This window comes from Prinia subflava, chromosome 1 (assembly GCF_021018805.1).
Source record: "Prinia subflava isolate CZ2003 ecotype Zambia chromosome 1, Cam_Psub_1.2, whole genome shotgun sequence".
Taxonomy (NCBI): domain Eukaryota; kingdom Metazoa; phylum Chordata; class Aves; order Passeriformes; family Cisticolidae; genus Prinia; species Prinia subflava.
Genome location: NC_086247.1, coordinates 62481573 through 62500206, shown reverse-complemented (window position 1 = coordinate 62500206; position 18634 = coordinate 62481573). Strand labels below are relative to the sequence as shown.

At 37.8% G+C, this 18634-nt stretch overlaps 1 protein-coding gene across 1 annotated transcript in view; it reads left to right on the top strand.

Moving 5' to 3' along the window:
- Positions 1-18634, top strand: part of GABBR2 (gamma-aminobutyric acid type B receptor subunit 2) — a 465813-nt gene that overhangs the window by 252186 nt on the left and 194993 nt on the right. The window contains exon 8 of the mRNA XM_063398360.1: positions 17712-17772. Coding sequence (XP_063254430.1) covers positions 17712-17772 — 61 coding nt within the window. The remainder of the gene's footprint in view (positions 1-17711; positions 17773-18634) is intronic.

Genomic DNA, 18634 nt, shown 5'->3' with positions numbered 1-18634 from the left:
CACTGACTGTAGTTATCAAAAGTGGATGGTTTGCTCTGCAGAAGCTGTGGTCCACAGCCACGAAGCCCTCTCTTTCTCAGGATATGCACCTTACTACCATCTCTTTAATTTCTTTTCCACTCCAAGATGGCACTATCTTTTGCTCTTATTTCTGTAGTTGCAAAAAAAATCCTGCTGGTCATGACCAAAACTTGAAGTCTTTATTAAAAATATATTAATCCTTCCTAGCCTTTGTGCTGCGATCTAATCTGCCACTCCCGCTACAGTTCTTCTTTACCTTTGCAGTTCCTAAAGAAAAAAGCTTTTTTATCTGCTGATTGCCTCCTTCAAATATTTGTGACAATATCTCCTTTTACTTGTTATTCAGCCATTCGGTATAGATGGAAAGGTCTTAATACTCTCCAGGAAATTAATCCCTATGTACTTAATTTGATTTAAATTCCTCCACAAATGCATATGTTAAGAAGTTATGTGGCAGTGAGCAGGCCATTTATTTGAAGGCTGTGATCTGAGAGGGGAAATAGTATTTGACATGCATGATGTTGGCAAAAGCTCCTTTTGTGTTGTGGCTTTCTGAATTTCCCTCCATTAATTCACATCTTTCTGTAGTGGCAGTGTTTGTCTGTGATAGGAGTTTTCTCAATGTACGTTATTCCAGAGCTTACTCCAGGAAGATGGGGCACTTTTGCTTATCTTTCTCACTGTTTCCCCTTTTTTGTTTGAAGATTAGTTTGTTCACATCTACCTTATTTTGTGGTATACACTGACTGGCCATTTTCCTGTCCTGATTTCCACATTCCTGAAGCCTGCATGTTCCTTTCAGCCTAATCTTGTATTTCACTGCAGGAGGGTAGTACTGATGTAGGTGAGTACAGCTGGCACCCTTCCCAGCCTTCCTTGGTGTAGTCTCTTTGCAGGCAGGGTAACAAGGATGCCTTTACTGACATAGAGTATTTCCAGTTTGTTGGTCTATAATGTTAATAAAGGCAAGACTCTCAAGTAATTCTCCTATTTGCTGTACAGTGTTTCTGAAATGCACAGTAATTCACGTGCATTTGTACTCACTGATGGCAAGCTTTAAACACTGAAAATATGAAATACTTCTTTAAAAGCTGGATTTGTCAAAATTCTCCCCAAAACTAGAATGTTATTTTTCACATTTTAAAGTTCTACATATGTCAGCATAAAAACATTATAAATTTGGTTTGGGTTTTTTCTTTTAAATCTGGATGAAGTGGAAACCACTTTTAAAAACTCTCCAAACCCCAAAAGATGTTATCAAGAATTATAAAGCAACAGGAGAAGGGTGGAGCTTGTTGTGCCTACTAGTTATGTGGAAGAGCTGAAAAAACATTGAATGCTGCATCTAGGAAGTTGTTGACAGGCACTGTTCTTATGATCTGTTTGAAAAACCTGACCTGATTTCACTGTACAGAAAGGTTAAGTGTAAGTTTAAAGATGACGTAATTTGCAAGCCACCAATTTTTGAAGGCCGTATATCCCCATCCTGCTAAAAAAAAGGTGAAAACAAGAAAAATTAAAAGCAGATGGTGCTCTTTGCTTCAGCAGGAGCGGTCATAACTCTCTTCAGATTAGCCATCTAGGATATGAAAGAAAGAAAGATGATTCATCTTTATAAATGGTGTCATGTTCTTATTTCAGGGCTGCTCTTCAGCTCTTCCCCATTTTGTCTTGCTGTTTCCTTTTTGATTCTGTAATACCAGCAAACCCACCAGTCTGGGCAGTGACCTGAGCTCTGGTGGGCACTGGGAGCTGAGAGTAATTGCTCCCTTGCCACTCACGGGGCTCTTTCTTGGTGCAGAGATAGAGTAACCCAGGAGCAGAGGGCTTGGGCTGGTTTGTGTGACCCAGGATACTGCAGCACCTGGAGGCAGCACTTGAGTCAAGCCTGCTCCAGAATAGGCACCAGTTCCCACTCTTATCTGAAGACAGACTCTGTGATAGCCTCTAACAGTTGCTGCATGGTGAGAGGGCTCTGTTTGAAGGTCAGACACAGCAATCAGTGCTCTGCTGTGGAGCGTGTTTGAAGTGTAGCCAACACATTTGAATTTGAATGCATTTTCTTACTGAGTGCATATTCTTATAACAACTATCTGCATGATCTTTCTTTTCAATGAGTAGTGTTTCATGCAGTGTGTCTGAATGAAAAACTTCTCTCGTTTGCTGCACACTGAAATGAACAGCCAGGTTTGGCAAACCATGAGAGCTTTTTCTGGATCTGATGCTTGCTGAAGTTTTGCAGTGTTTGTAGATTAAATGGGAAAAGGAGAGCTAACACAAGATTGTAGCTCTGTTGAATGTACTTTGCTCTGAGGAAATATGTTGTTTATTTCAAATGCTGAGCAACAGTATTTTTGTTCAGTTGATTTTCTTTTTATGTCATCAGGTAAAAGAGATAAGAAGTAGGAAAGAAACAAAATGCCTAAAGAGTTGGGAAGGGCTTCCTACAACATCATCCTTAGTTCATTACAGGGAAGGCTAAAGTTATGCAACCACAACATATCTCCCTGATAAGCATCATGCTGAGATATACCAAATCTGTTTGACTGCATGCAGTGACCAAACAATCTTGGTTTTACTTGATATGCATAGAAACAAAAAGGACAGTTCTACTGTAACTAATACATGTTGGGAAAAAGAGAATTAGGAGAAAGTTTACAGCATTTAATGTACAGAAAATTTAAAAATAAAACTCTAATAGGAGGTTGTGCATTTGAAGAATACTTGTTTTTCCTACCACGGGTTCCATAGATAAATTTGAAAGTAAAGGTAGTTCATCTCATAATAATTGGAGTTATTCTTTTAGGAAATCATTACTGATAAAATGAAAATTATAGAGAAAAATCCTGTATTACTAAAAGAGCAGAATAGTTGCTAGAACGTATTTGGTGTGCTGGGATACTAGATTATCACAACATGGAATTTGCAATTATTTCATTAAATATAAACAATCAAAATGGAAAATACTTTGTCTGCCATTTCCCTATTCCTCACCTGTAAGTAGTATTCAGTATAACTGTGATGTGTGGCAATTTTCATACACTTGATCTTACTGATTTTAAAATAGGGAATATTTTATGTTCACCTGACCATCCTTTTCACTCATGAGGAAACAAAAAGTTATCATAGTGCTCTACAGCATGTGTAAATTGTATAAATTAAGCACTATTCAATAAAGGCAGAAGCTGCCTTTTGCTTAAATTTCAGGGGGAATATGTAGGCCCAAGTGAAATGCATGTTGTTTGGAAAAAAAGGTTACAATGGCCTCTGACATCCACATGCAAAATAGGAAGTCTTATCCTTCTCACTTAGGTCAGTAAGAAAGTTTCTTTTGCTTAGCTGTCATCAAGAATATTTAGTTTCTTATTTTCAATGGGAAAATTCCATTAATAAAAACTTGGTGGAGTGAGAAGTGGCTCAGCTTCTAGGAATAAATCTTAAAGATGTTCAGAGGCTCAGAAAGTCTCCAAATTATGGTCTTTATTAATAAGTTAATACATGTTCAGGATAAAAATAATCATAATTTGGATACATTTTGACAAAAAAAAATGAATGTTGTCTTGAGACAGAAATTAGTATTAATTATACTTCAATGATGTCAGTAGAAGACTTCAAATATTTTCTATGATGCTGTTGATCAAATACTGATTAGAATGAGTGGAGACATGAATTTTCTCTCCAGACACCGCCTTTAAATAGATATTGATAGCCTTCTAGGGGTTAGATATAAAAAGGTTTGCAGCTAGGAGCAACTTTATGTCTGTGCAACTATGTAGTGCATACTACTGCCTGTGTGCACTACACAGGGAGCAAAATAAAGTTCAGTCTCTAAAATAAGAGTATGAACACCGTGTCTCTTTTCCAGAGTATGAACGTACCCTGGCAGAGAAGAGTACGGACACTGTGTCTTTGTCTGTCAGACAGACTGTGTCCACCCCGGGAGATAAGTCAGAGAGTGCTGGAAATTGTTCCTGGCTTCCAGCCACAAAAATTACTGTCAGGGGTTAGTAAGCAAAATCCCTGTTCTGAATACATTGAGTCAAAAAAGTCACATCAGATGCAGTAAGCATCTCATCTCTTCTGCTCCTGTATATTGCCCCTGCCACATTGCAGAGGGAAGATTTCTGATGAGAGAAAAGAGAAGAGTGAGATAGATAAAGCCCTCTCTGTCCCTAGGGGTTACTAATGCACCTTATCTGTGGATGATAATAGAAGAGAGAGAAATAAGATTAAAAAACAATGCCGCATAAATTCCTTTATCTAATGTGGACAGCAGCATAGCCCAGCAGTACCACCTGATACCCAGACCTGCATTGAAACTTCCCAGTCATTTCCTACAAGTACCTCTACAGAAGGTAAAGATTTTTCTGATACCACGAGGCACAGCAATACGGCCCTTCCAAGGAAGTTGACTTGGCTTAGAGGCTTCAGAAAAATAATCTGGAATAAGTGGTATCTTCCTTACATGAATATTCTGAGTTTTTGAAAACAACATAATTTGTATGCTAATGAGATTTCCATTATTGCAATGATTGCTTTCTTGTCCATTAATTACGTATGCTTTGATCAGTTGGCATTAGTGCAATAAAATAGCTTTACAAATATTTAATAAATGGGTTCACACTATTAGTGCTTTTAAAGATAGTTATTGCTACAAATTAAGGGATTCCTTTTCCAGCTGAGAATGTAAAGATAAATATGATCTAATTTGAGAAGCAATTGTTAGCTGTTTTGCAATTATTAATTCATTTTATGAGTGATAGAAAGAGAGTAGAATCTCCTTTCAAGTGCTATATCCTCATTCTAGCTGGGATTCAACATTGTCATATCACTGCAACATAGTGAAAAACAGCATAAATATTCATTGAATGCCAGTGGCAGAGAAGGAAATACTTTCTTCTAATACCACTTTCGTTTGAGATAGATGAAATAAAAGGCTTCTCATTAGTTATTTTGGGACATTTAATACTCTATAGGCATGCCATACACTTGGCCAATTAGCATAGATGATTGATGACAAGAATTAAAAAATAGAAGTAACTGATTTCTAAGGGCAGCTGTGAGTACAGGGTTTGCTGCTATTTTACAGAGCAGTGCACTTTGTCAGAGTATCAAAAAGAAATTTAGTTCCATTCCATTCAGTATGAGTGTGTTGACCAAGATAAGGAAAAGGTTATGATACTGGAGATAGCCAGAGAAAATAATGGAAACTGTCATTTGTCTTCCTTCAGGCTATTTAGATATTATTGCTGTCTCTCCAAGAAGCCAAGCATCTGATGCTGGAATGCTTTAATTACAGAGGTGTCAGCGTGAGCCTCAACTCGCGGTGCTTATTTGGAACTTGTAGTGTTGGATCTTTTGTGGGAAAATGAAGAGCACTGCATCCTTAACCAATGGTTTCTTTGCTTTCCAGTGAGGTCTTTTCCAAGTTTACCACTCCTTAGATCTTCAAGGTTTGATCTCTTCAACAGGGCTGAAAAAAAGCAGCCAAAATGATAAGAACACTTTTGAGTATGAGGCAGCCTTCTCTTTCACTGGGAATAGAAAAACAGGCAAAGCAAGATCTGGGCCTCTGTGCTTTCCTTGAAAAATCTAAGTTTAAAACCAGTTCAGAAGCCCTGCAGAACAGTTTTAGGACTTCCTTCAGCACAAGCTGAGGTGCTGCCAACAGTATTCCCAGTGGATTTACACTGACATCAGTTTGCTCAGTTGCTAGAGCACTGCTGGGGCTCAAACACCAGCTCAGCCCAGCTCAGTATGGTTCAGGGGTGTGGGGCACTGCTCTTGAGAGAGAAATGAAAGCTCACCCTGTATTCAAATGAGTCCAGTCCTTTCTGAATATAAAGTAGGGAAATCATTGTAGGTTTGTGTATGTTGTTTGTGTAAAGAGTGCAGTTATGAGTTAGTAAAGATTATCTGCTCTTTTGAGTGGTATTCTGCCACTCTCAGCCATTTGATAGACACTCTCTTTTTTTTCAAAATCAAAAAATCAGTATTTTCAATATTTAGAAAATTTTTTTTTACAGTTTGAAAACAAAACATTTTAGATTTTCCTTTCAAATAAAATATTTTTGAAGTCTGAAAACTGATTTTTGGCCTTTTTCCACCGGAAAAATGTTTGTGGATTTTTTCTTATTTTCCAGCCATCTTTGTATGTCTTTTAATTTTTTTTTCTTTTTCATTGCAATTAAGTACGGAATATACAAATTTCAACTTCTCTTATGTGTTAAATAAATGAATTGCATTAATCTGCCAAATTGAGAGGAGGGCATTAATGTGTCTACTTTAGGCATACCAGAGGCATTTAAAGAAAGCGTAGATGTCTGAGGCAGAGAACAGCAGCCCAGAATGGTTCCTCTCCAGTTTCACTTTCAGGACACTGAAACTCAATCCCTGCCTCCATTCTGGAACATGAAGTTCCAATACAGTTTGTGCATGAGAGAGACATTTCAGACTGGCTAGGTAAAAACTTCCTCCTATATAAAACAAACTTTTGTGGTGGAAAGATAACTCAACTGTTTTTATTCCTCTCCCTGGTACAGCTCTGAGAATACCTGGTCTGCTGAATGGACAACTACTTGTGCTCTGCACAATTATCATTTAAAAAAAGAACAGGGGAATCTCCTTCAAATAATACTGTGAGCCTAAAAGTAAGCATATGGCCAATAATAAGAGGAACCTGAAAGCAAGAGGAAAGCTTAAAATGATAAGAAGATTCAGGTTCAGAAGCAGTCTTCTGATGGAAATAATTGAAGTCAAAAAGCTCCTCATACTGAGTTTTATAACTCCAGGAGCTTAGATATGAATTTAGCTCATGAAATGCATTGATGGATAGTCATTCCATAATTCCCTTTCAGTTCCATCTTTACTGACTCTGATTCTGCCTGTGCTTCTCTTGAAGCCAAGAACTGAGAGCAGTACCTTTAAAACATGTGCAAATCTTTTGTTCATTGTTTTGTTTTGTTTTTTAAGGGGAATTTGCGGGGGGGGAGCTCTTTTTGTGTTTGTTTGGGTTTGGTGATGGTAGAGGATTGTTTGGTTTTATGTTGGTATTTAGTTTGGTTGTTATTTTGGGTTGGGTTTTTTGTTTGGTTGTTGGGGTTTTTTTGTTGTTGTCGGGGGTTTTTGTCCTGAAGCACTTAATGGTGTCTGAGCTGAGAAAGGAAATTTCTTAGTCTAAGGTTGGTAGTCTGGGAATCTGCTTGTACTTTGGGACTGACACTAATCTTGTTTTGCTATATTTTCTTGTTTTTGTTTACCTGGGTGCATCTGAATTAGTCTGCATGGCATGGTATAGATAACACCCTGGGCATGGAAACGCTGGGGGCCACGGGTAGGAAGAAGATGTCTAGTGTGTAGCTATTTCACAGCATTAGTTGGACTTTGAACACCTAACTTTACCTTGAGTTAGAAGAAACACAAAAAGAGAAATCGCTTTTCATTAACTTGCTTTTACAAATCAGCTGGTGTGACTTAAGGGGTAAGAAGGAGGTGTCATCTGTTGTCTTGTTTTCATCTGCATCATCATGTCCCTAGGGAATCCTGAAGAGTTTCTAAGTGGTATATTTCATGGAAAAGTACGCTGTTTATCTATTAAGTGGCTAGGTATGTCTCAAGTTTTTAGTATGATATTGATTTTTTATTAGTTTTAGGCAGAGAATGTATTTAAAACAACAAGTATTTCACATAAGTTTTTTAAAGCATCCATCACAGTGGAGAGAGATTTAGGTATCCGGAAACCTTAGCTTTAGTGCTCTGAAAGTGTAGGAAGAGTGATCCCAAAATAACACCATTACTCTAAGCCTTGCTTTATGGAGTCTGAGGAGAGCTACACCTTTGAGATCTGTGATCTGTGCCAGCTGGAAAGCTGCTGTGTTGGGTAGGGTCTAATGGTGTATGGCACTGATCTCTCAGAAACCAAAGTGAGTCTCTTCAGCATCTTCGGATCTGAGTGTTTTACAAAGAACCTCCCATCTTTCCTCACCAAAACTGCTATACACATATAAACAGAGAATCTTTAAAGTGTCAAAATTATGCCAGTTATATCTTACTGACTCTCTGCAGGTTGTTCGCACAGGTTAGGATAGCCTGAAGGATTGAAATGGACAGTGAAAAGGGCTGAATTTGATTTTGTTAATATGCTGGTTAGATCTCCTTCATGCCACTGCCAAGCCTGTTCAAATCTCTGTGCTCAGCAATGCTAATGCTCTTCTCTGCAGATTTCAGTCAGAATTTGATGCTGATGAAAGCATCACCTGGAGGGATGCAGTGCTGAAGAAAAGGATGAAACTTCTACTTCATTATCATCAAATATAGCTGTCTTCAGGAGTCCTTTCTGATAGAAAAATAGACAAAACTTGAAATTTTAAAGAAAAGTAAATCTGAGAGTCCTAGGATTGGAAATAGCTTAGGCTAGGTTTTTTAGCTTTACAGAAATAGACGTCTTAAATGTCATAGCAATTCTGGCAATTGTCAAGTAAAGCCAAGAAAACACAACTGGGCTAAATTAAAAGATTGTTAGAAGCTTGCTGTAAATTTAGATGAGCAAAAATTATTATTTCATACTGAAATGAAAAATGGACCCATTTCAGTGATGGTTATTGGGAAATGTATTAGAAAGTTGATGTCCTGGACAGTCAGTTCCCACGTGCTTTGAACTGTCTTAGTTGATTTGCCAAAGAAAAGTTTGAACTACTCTAATAACATTTTATGAATATTGAATTAAACAGTTCTCATTCCTGTGTAAGATCTTGTACTGTGTAAAAAGAGGGAAAATCAGTGTTAGTGTCCTAGACCTGGATGGCTGCTCTCTACAAAAAAACCCACCTTTTAGCTTACTCAGAATCTTCCCTGGTCAGCACTTCTGCCTGCAGGGGAATTTTCAGATGTAAAGTAGCCGTGTAACACTGGGAATGAGTCTGCTGTCATAATCGGAGTCTTTTCTCTACACAGTAGTGAGAATCATCCACAACTGACAGGTGAAAATACTTAGAAAGAGATTTGTTAAGCTGTCTGGTCTGTGTAATTTTTTTTTAACTCCCCTTTCCTGTTAAGGTGGTTTTGAATTAAAGTTGCTCATTTAAAAAGATAATAGTCTGAAGATATTGTGCTCAGCACTTGCAAAGGGTAATGCCAGTGTGTTCTAATTTGGATATGAAGACCTTGCTAGTAACAGAGGCTGTCTGCTCTCTTACTAACAACAGAGGCTGCCTGCTCTTTAGAAAGAACAGAGTAAACAAAGTAATCTCCTGTGTCCAGCCAATGTGACAGAGCCCGGGCAGGAGGTGCAGAGCGAGGAGGCAGTGGGTCCTGCAGTCATTTGGATCATCATCAGAACAAATTAAATACAGCCTGTGTGGTTCTGCTCTCTGCTGAGATTAATGTAGTTTAAAGAAAATGGAAGAAATTACTTCAGAACATCATATGAAATTGCACTGTTGAGGAGATGGAACTGCTGCTTAATGCGGTGTCCTTAAAAGGCTTTTTGCTATCTCTTCTGATTCATTCTTACAAAAGCAATGGGGAAAAAACCCCAAAAACATGGTGGTGGAAGATAATGTGCTGTTACCCTGTTTGTACAGACACACAGAGTTAGCAACTGAAATCATCAGGGACTCAACCTTGTAAGAACAATTCTGAGCATCACTTCAGCAGTTCGTATTTACTCTTTTATACACACTGGGAAGGGCTTGAGTTCCTAGTCCCAGTGCTTCAGACTGTTTCCTTTTCACTTGCCACCTTGAAAGACAGGTTGTTTACATCAATGTTTTTACACACTCCTGGAAGAGATTGAGTCAAGAGAAAAGGAAATTATATTTCTTGTGCTTCAGAGGCTAACAATAGCTCAGGAAATTGGCTAAATACCAACAGTCAGCACTGCTATATATTATATATATCACCAGACTTGAAAGCATTTGTTGCACACTGTTTCAGGGCCTGTCATTTAGTTTCTGAAGTCCTCAGAAAAAAACTTGCAAAATAGCTTCTCAAATATCTATGTTTCATTTCAATTTCTTTCCTGCCATGCTTTTAAACCTAAGACCACTAATGATGTCCAACATAGTGCTTACCTGACTACTGACAGATGACTCACAAAAAAACTCTGTTACTGGGTGAAAATGATATGGCCATAAAAAATAAAAGAGCATGCCTTGTGCTGGCCATAAGCCCAGATAAGTGTGTAAAAGCACATTAATGAGTAACAAAGCATAAAGATTTCATCTTTCTTCACCTGGAATGGCCAGCAAGTCTGATACTGTTTAATGCATGATTTCCTGGCCAGCATCCTTTTCTCCCCCCTTTTAGCTGCTTATGAATTGCTGGTACCTTGTCAGGGACATTATTCCCTTAGTCTTGCTTCTGTGTGTAGACGGAGTGCTCAGATGTTCGTAAATGACGCCTTTGCTTGCTGTGCTGAAAGAAATGCTATGATTGTGCTGTCTCATTTCAGCATAGCTGTGTAAAATTGTTTAGATGCATCTAAATGCTAATCTAATGGAGCAGCTTAGTCTGGGCTTATGTCATTGTGCTGCCAACAGCACACTTTTATGCAATTACAACTGGTGATAGAGGATGCTGGTGAGATTGAGGATAGAAATTTTAACTAAAGAAATTCTGTCTGTTCCCTTTCTGATTCCTTCACTTTACTGGGAAAAAAAAACAAACCCAAAAAACAACAAAACAAACAAAACAAAACAAAAACCCAGAAAACACAACACTAGAACAAAACGAAAAAGAGTTGAAGTTCTCCCTGAAATATGGTAAAGATCAGCTAGCAAAATATTAGAAATAGAGGCACCCTTCTGCACAGCAAGAGCATCCATGTTTAAGTTACGCCTTTGTGAGGAAATAAATAAAATTGTAACTGGGGCTTAGAGAGGGGAGATAGGCAAAATTTAAAAAAAAAATCCCCTTTATTTGAAGAAGAGGCTGAATGGACTAGAACTTATTATTTAGAAGGGCGTGTAATGGCAGCATGATGAAACCATGGTGGTAAGGCTTCCAGTACTTTGTATTTCCACATAATCATGGATTGAGGATGTATGTGAATGATAAGTACATTAAAATGTTGTACTTAATTTGAAACTGTAGGTCTTGATCTTCAGTTTCCATTTCTTCCAGCCCAGCTATGGACTATAGCTCATTGCTGCCATGATATTAGGAGAAGCAGAGTAGCTTTTTCTGTTTTTTAGGAAACTTGGGTATGAATTTTGAATTATTAAAATCATTCAGGATAGTCTAAAGAAATTATTTTATATACCAGGGATTTATTTTTTTTTTAAATTTTGAGAAACTCTATTACTTATTCTGTAGGCATTTAAGATAGACAAGTGCCAAAGCAGAACACAATGGGCAATGCCATGGGCTACTTGAATTAGCTGATGCTAACAAAGATCTTGGCAAATATGAGGCACAAAGCCCATCTTTTGTTTTTTTTTTAATTGCCAGATCTTTTTGCCCAGAACAGTTTTTGCCATGGGGGAAGAAATAAAAAGGAACTTATGTATTTCTCTCCTATGTTCTTTATTTCCAAATTGCCTCCGATGTGAACCTGTACGTCTGCTTATCCCCTATTTCATTCATATGAGAGCAGTTTCTGTAACCTATTTAAAAAATCATTAATATTTCCTGATCTCCGAGCTATCTCTGAAATGTAATTTTCCTTTTACCTGTCTGACTACCAAGAGTTCACAGAAGCTACATCAGAATATATGAAGTGTCGCATGAGATCTGTAGACTGGGTCACATCCTAGACCTCTGTTTCTAAATGAAACAAATGTATAAGTAATCCTCACTGAATGCAAATTTCAGGTAATTACCTGCTGTGCAAAGAAATAATGTAAAAAACATCACTGATTTTTCTGTTTTCTCAAAGTCCTAATAGATGAGTGCCTCCTAGTTCAGTGTTAAGAGATTTGATGAATGCAAATTCTTCATTCTTTTCCACCACTGTCATGATTACCAGATTTTTTTTTTCTCAGCAATTCTCTTCCAGCAATTTATCTTCTTTCTTCCGCACTGGTTTTCTCCAAAACCAGTGTTTTTGTCTGGGAAACCAACTTGTTTGTGGTATATTTTTAAAATGCAACACAGCATGCTTGCTGTGGTGCAGTAGGATACTCAGTGTATGGAAGTAAGCCTGTTCATTTTATTCCTGCTGGTTTATGCCTGCTTTTTCATGGCTAGAACAAGAGATTCTGTTTAGATGAGAATGGTGGTATTGCTTAATTTAGAAAATGTTAGCCAAGACCAGGATTTTAGCTAAGCTTCACCCTGCTCTTTGAGCTGCTCTGCTGCTCTCCAGACAACAGTGTTCAGTTACCCAAAGCTCTGGAAAGTGTCATAAGAGAGAAAATAGGCAGGGAAAAGACATCCCAATGGATTGTAAACTCTTTTAGATTTTAGTCTTTAATCTTGAAAATTTTGAAAGAAACACCTTTTCTGAAAATAGTCTCAAGGCCAGAAAAGCAGCAATCACTGAGTCTGCTTTCATCAAATGTTCTAGAAACATATTATCCACAGCAGTCTTAAGATATTAAATCATGGACTGAGGAGCATTGTTGATTTGATGGAGCATTTTAATTTTCGTCACCCTCTGCCTTCTGCTCTCCTCTTGTTTATCCAAAGATGATGGTAACCTCTTTATCCCACAGGGGGTTACACCTTCACTCCTGTCTCCCTGGTATCCTCTCTTGCACTCTGCTTACATCTCCTGTGCTTAGCTCTTTGTTTGCAGCTGAATGAGTGATGTAACTAGGCTAAAACAGAAGAGTTGTGTACAAGCTGCCCTCAGCTGGAAGTCTGCTGTTTTGTTTCAGAAGTGAGGTTATACTTGCAGAGCTAAAAGCCTGTTAGGTACAATAAATGATATTCCCTTTCTCTATATAAACACCACTGTCTTGGACATGAAGTTTGGAGGGTGGAGGAGGCTCTGAATTCCAGAGTGTAGCTCTTCACTGCCCACAGGTTGCAGAACCAAGAGCTGCAGAATTCCAACTTGGTGCTTTGTGCGTGTCAGGCAAGGTGTGTCAGTAGCTAAGGAGTCCTGAATGAGTAAATTGAGTGCAACATGTGAGTAGCAGGCTGTGTGGATTACATGAAAACATAGAAAGTCTTCTGAAAGCATCTGGGGCTAACAAAGAGTGTCTTGCACTCTTTCTCCTACCTCCTTCTGCCCATACCTGCATCCTTCCAGGGCTCCTTTGTGCTGGCTCTGGTTCAGCAATTCAGAAAGAACATATCACCCACTTGAAAAAGCAATTAAAAAAAAAAGCCCACTGAATGCATTTTGCTGGTTTAGTAGGCTGCTACAGCTCACACAGGGGTTTTATGAATGCTGGGCAGCCACCAGGTAGTTGTAGAGCTGTACTGCTAGGAGCAATGTGAGAGGCCAGTAAGCTGCCCTCTGGGTGATAGCAAGCTCTTAGGTTTCCTATCCTAGGATGCTTCACCTTCCTTGGCTTATACTTTTATTGGACATAGTCCAATAAGAAAACTAGAATTTCAGAAGTGTACCTTGATTTCAGCAGATGTCACAGAACTTAAATAGACAGATTTAATTTTATATATTATATTAATATGTAAAGAATATATAAAAATATACAAAACGTTATTTCAGTTGTCATAGTTATGTTACTGCTTTTCAGGTATTTCTGCATGCATTTATTTAGATTATTTACTTGATATCAAATATCACCCTCAAGTACCCCAAAAATGAACGAGTTCATTTATTTTTGGGAAAATAATAATGGTCACTTTTGGAGCAGGTTTGACTGTGTAGTCTCAGATGTTTCATGGAAAGCCACTGGCTTTAAACACTGTTATATGAGGGGATGACTTGTCTATAGGGCAGAGTAGGCTTCACTGCCCAGTGGGCTGCTTCCTGGGCAGTGAAGTGGAACTAAAGCAGTGTCCTGAAATGTATTGGCCCATCAGAAAATACTCAGGGCACAGAAGTCCTGTGGTATTTAACTGACTTGCATCCAGCTGTGGTATTTCTGTCAATATTCTCATGGCCTTTCCTCTTATGAAGGGGTATTTGTGTTGTTAATTTAGCTTGAATGTATATTTATGACATTTTAAACCATCAATAAGATAACAAGTATAGGCTGAGTGATGTGATAAACACTTGAATAAATAGTTGTTTGGTGCCATGTGGTGGAAGACTGCTGAAGGAGGAAGTAAACATGGTCTAAGGCAGACATTTCTTGTAGGGATAGTACTGAAAACCATGAAGTAAATGCTATGCACTTATTTCTCTGTTTAGTGAATTTGAGATACTTGGCAGAAGAAAATACACAGTAAATTAAATGATGGTCAAAGTGCAGACCTGGCCCTGACTGAGATAGTAGTTAAGAAACTTGTGAACTCTGGTGAGATTGAAGATGATGAAGATAACTATGATATGAATGAAAAAATGTGCTGGCTGTGGATTTCAGTGTATGGAGAATGAAAGAATTCTAACTTTGGCATGGGCCTCTGTCCAGAGCTGAATAATAATACTGTCAAAGATAATGCAAAGAAAATTGTAACAAATGCTAGTGCTCAAAAAGAGCTAAATGACATGTTCATAATATAGCAAAGATACCTACTTTTTAGCCACCAGGAAAAAAATATAGAGGCATAATGTACAGCTTCTTCCAAGTAGAGACAAATGACTGCTGTAAATACAGGGGAAGTCCCATGTGCCTGAAATAAACCTAATGTTGGCTAATAATTTGTAAGTGTGAATGGAGAATGTGGACTTCTTATTCTGACCACAGATACAGGGCTAATGACTTAAGATAAAAGGGAAAAACTCTACAACCAAGGAGGGTAGAAAATATCTTTTTCTAAAGAGAATGATACAGTTACTCAGTATAACAAAGTACACAAATCAATATTAGGTTTGTAAAACAGAGCACAAAAAAGGTGACAGTACTTGGAAGAAATAGGGAGATGATGTCCTTGTATGTGTCAAGTGTGAGATTGATGCTGTTGAAATGTATGGTCCAGTCTGGTTTCCATCATTTGTAAAGGACTTTCAAGCACTGTAGCTTTCTGACGGAAAAAAAAACCAAAACCAAAAAACCAACAATTGCAGGTCAGAGAGGTATCAAAAAGCAAGCAAACAAACAAAAACCTTAAAAACCTACAACATAAGCTTCTATATTTCTATTGTTCAAGTCACTTAACTTGTAATGTTAAGTATGTAACAGAGAGTAATGTTGTTTATACTTCTGGGTGGCAGTACATTTAGGAAAACTAAATAAAATACACCTGTGTAAGGTTGTATGATGAATTATGCAGCTGCAATGAATCCCAAATACAGAGATGTATTTGAGCCAAAAAATGAAATCCCTTGTGCCATGGTGGCTGTACATACCAGCAGCAATATCCAGGGGGGGCAGACTGTGCCAGACTGAGCTCATTCAGCACCTTTTCCACCCTAGACTCACATCTCTGTTGGACTCCAAGCCACAAATTTTCTGTCTCCTTCCCATGAACTTTTCAAGGGCCATTGCTAGTGTAAAGATGCCTGTCCACAGCTCAAAGCTGGGCAGATCAGCTGGACAGATTGGTGTTTACTCTGGTATTCACTTTTATAACTAGTAAAGAAAGACAAAATGTAGATGGTAGATTGAACAAAACTAAATAGGCACCAAAACACCAGTGTGGTTTCTGTTGGTCTCCATTGGGATGACCTGTGTGTAATGAAAGAGGAAAACTTTGATAATTAACTATTTAATATATTTTAAGATCTAGGGTTTGTTCTAAGTGCAAGTTATTCACTTGTGCAGTTGATTTAAATGCTTGTTCAGGATCCAGGTCTTATTTTACATCTCTTGAAATAAAATATTTACTTGATCAAGAAATATTTTTTGAATATGATTATCATGTTCTGAAAAAGTTAGTATTAACATTAATTTCATTATTTAATTCTATTCAATCACTGGTTCTTTTGCTAATCAATATCTAAATAGGCCTATCTAATGTCATCAAAACACAATGGAAGGTAAAAAAGGATTTTGTGTGTTGCTATTTTCACATAGATTTCATGAGATCTAGGTTTTATGGTGGGTCACACCATGAACTGCAATTTGTACTGGCACATACACTGGAGTGTGTGGTGAGGTAAAAAGAAAGGACAAAATAGTGTTAAGATTGGCTTGTGGAATGTCGCATCCTAATGTGTATATTACAAATATCTATTATTCAGACATCCGCCAGACAGACTTTAAATAAAGCAAACCCACTTTTAGTAATTTATGAATCTCAAGTGTAAAGAAGACAAATCTCCAGCTAAATCTTACGGTATGTTATCTCAGTAGCAAAGAAATGGCTTGATGTGAGCTGTAGAATATCATCAGAATCATTTCTCATGCCATAAATCAGCACGTAATTCCTAAAGACAGGTTTCTAAAACACTGGTTGGCTTATTTCTTACTAGAATTGGTTTATCATCGATAAAATTAAATTCAACATTTTACTGTCTATTTATATCACTTCTTTTGCTTCAAACATAATTTTCTTATTTTTTTAATAAAATAGCCAGGAGATTGGGGGTTTTGATTCTTAAAGTTTAGCACAGTGTGGCTTATACTTGTTTAAAGTTTCTTCTGTTTATCAAAGGGAAATGGTGTTTTGTGGCTTGCAGAATATGGGGGGGAGGTGAGTGTGCTGTACTGCAAAACTCTTGTGCTGTTCCTGCAGGGACCTGACTTCAGTATTTCAGAGGCCTTCAGTCCATCCCTTCAGTGACCACAAAGGATTATCCAAAAAGTGACAGGCTGGCACAGGGAAATGTGTTGTAGGCTCACAGGTTTACTGTTTGGTTTCTTTTACTCCGATGTCTGCCAAAACAAAGATTTATGGAAATGGTGTTAATCAGCCAAACCAGGGATGAAGTAGAACAGCAACCTATCTTAACAGCACTCAGCTCTCCACTACAGGTTCGAAATATTAAAAATACTTACCATAAATGAATGAAACCCTCTTCTTTCATACTCAATTATGAAATGGCTGAAGTCAGGAGGAAGTTTAACAAGATCTTTTCTTAATTTAATCAAAAAGATGGTATAAAAGATGGGAGTAATTTCCTAGGGATATGTGAGGAGGTTTCAGCATTGCACGAACATTATATTGAGAAATAACGGTGTATAGCACCACAAATGGTTGAACTGGCTCAAAGACATTATAATGAAAAGGAATACTAGGACACACATGTTGGTATAGTACAAAACCAAGCCATAAGAGCAACTGGGATCCATAATCTAGTAGGATAAGTATATAAGAGAAGATAAATAGCTTCTAGAGCTATTTGGAGAACTATGGGATGGGTGAATGAAGTACAAAACTATTTTCTTGTGTGATCTTTGAAAGTTTTTACATACCCTTTGTAAAGCAAACAGTGAAAATCGGTTGTTTGCATATCTCTCATCCTCTGAAATTCAGTAAGTTACTGGCTTTATTGTGCTTCCATTTCCTTGAAATAAAAAGGGGGTAGGAGCACTGGCCAACTTTCTAAGGTCATTTGAAATCTGTAGAAGAAGGCTTTAAGGAGATGTTTTTGAGTTATTTTGAATCTGCTATCTTCAGAGTTTAAACATTGCTTTCATAATTTTAATAGTCAATGGAAAATTAAAATGTAATGAGAAATTATATTATGAGAGATTTATAAAACTTTTAAGTTATTTATTTATTTTATTTAGGGTGAAGTTGTTTTCAGAAATGGAGAGAGAATGGGAACAATCAAATTCACGCAATTCCAAGGTAGGTTGCAAATAATTTTCATTATATTATGTGTGCAGTTGCAAACTTTTGTGTCAGTTGAATTTGTTTCAGAATTTTTAAAATGTATGGAATTATTTTGAAAAGGAACTGCTTGGAAGATGCAGAAAGGAACCTAATAAGTTTTTGTTACCTGTTTAAAATGCTGTGTTCTAAACGTTGAGTGCTGTGAGGTATTTCCTAGAATTTTTCTTGATGAAAATCCCAATGTTTTTAGAAACTATTGATCTATAGCAACCTGTAGCTGTTTAAAAAGCCCAACTGGTCAGCTAAGAATCCACTTATTAATAAGGTCATTTCTTAAAAATGAATGTGGAATAGAATTTAGAGAGGATTTTTGCTGTTTAGATCTTTCAAGTTAGTTTTTGCGCTCTCTGAAGACTCACTTTTGACGTTCTGCAACTGCTTGCTAAAAGTTGCTTCAGGAGCCAGTCCCTCAGCGTGCAGAGGACACAGACTGCTGACCCCATCCCTTGGAGGCAACATGCTCCACAGCACAGCTCCCCAAGCCTGCTGCATCCTCCCAGCCTGAGGTGCTCCTGCAGGGAATGGTCTCAGAGGCAGAGGCCACGAATGAAGCTGCAGGGATTTGTCAGGGGCCATTGGCAGTCGGGATGAGGTGCTTGCTGCGAGAGCTTTCTGCAGGAATGGTGACTCATGTTGTAGTTGTTTCTGCAGTTTATAGAATGCAATTCATGTGGTTTTTTTCCTAGGCTGAGGCTGAGATAAAACAGGAGATGATTGCATTTGGATGGTCTTGTGAGGGTAGTCATAAGCTGGCATATTCTTTTCATACAATGAATGAGAGAGAAGCTTGCCCTCCCTTTGTTTTCAGGAGAGCGCT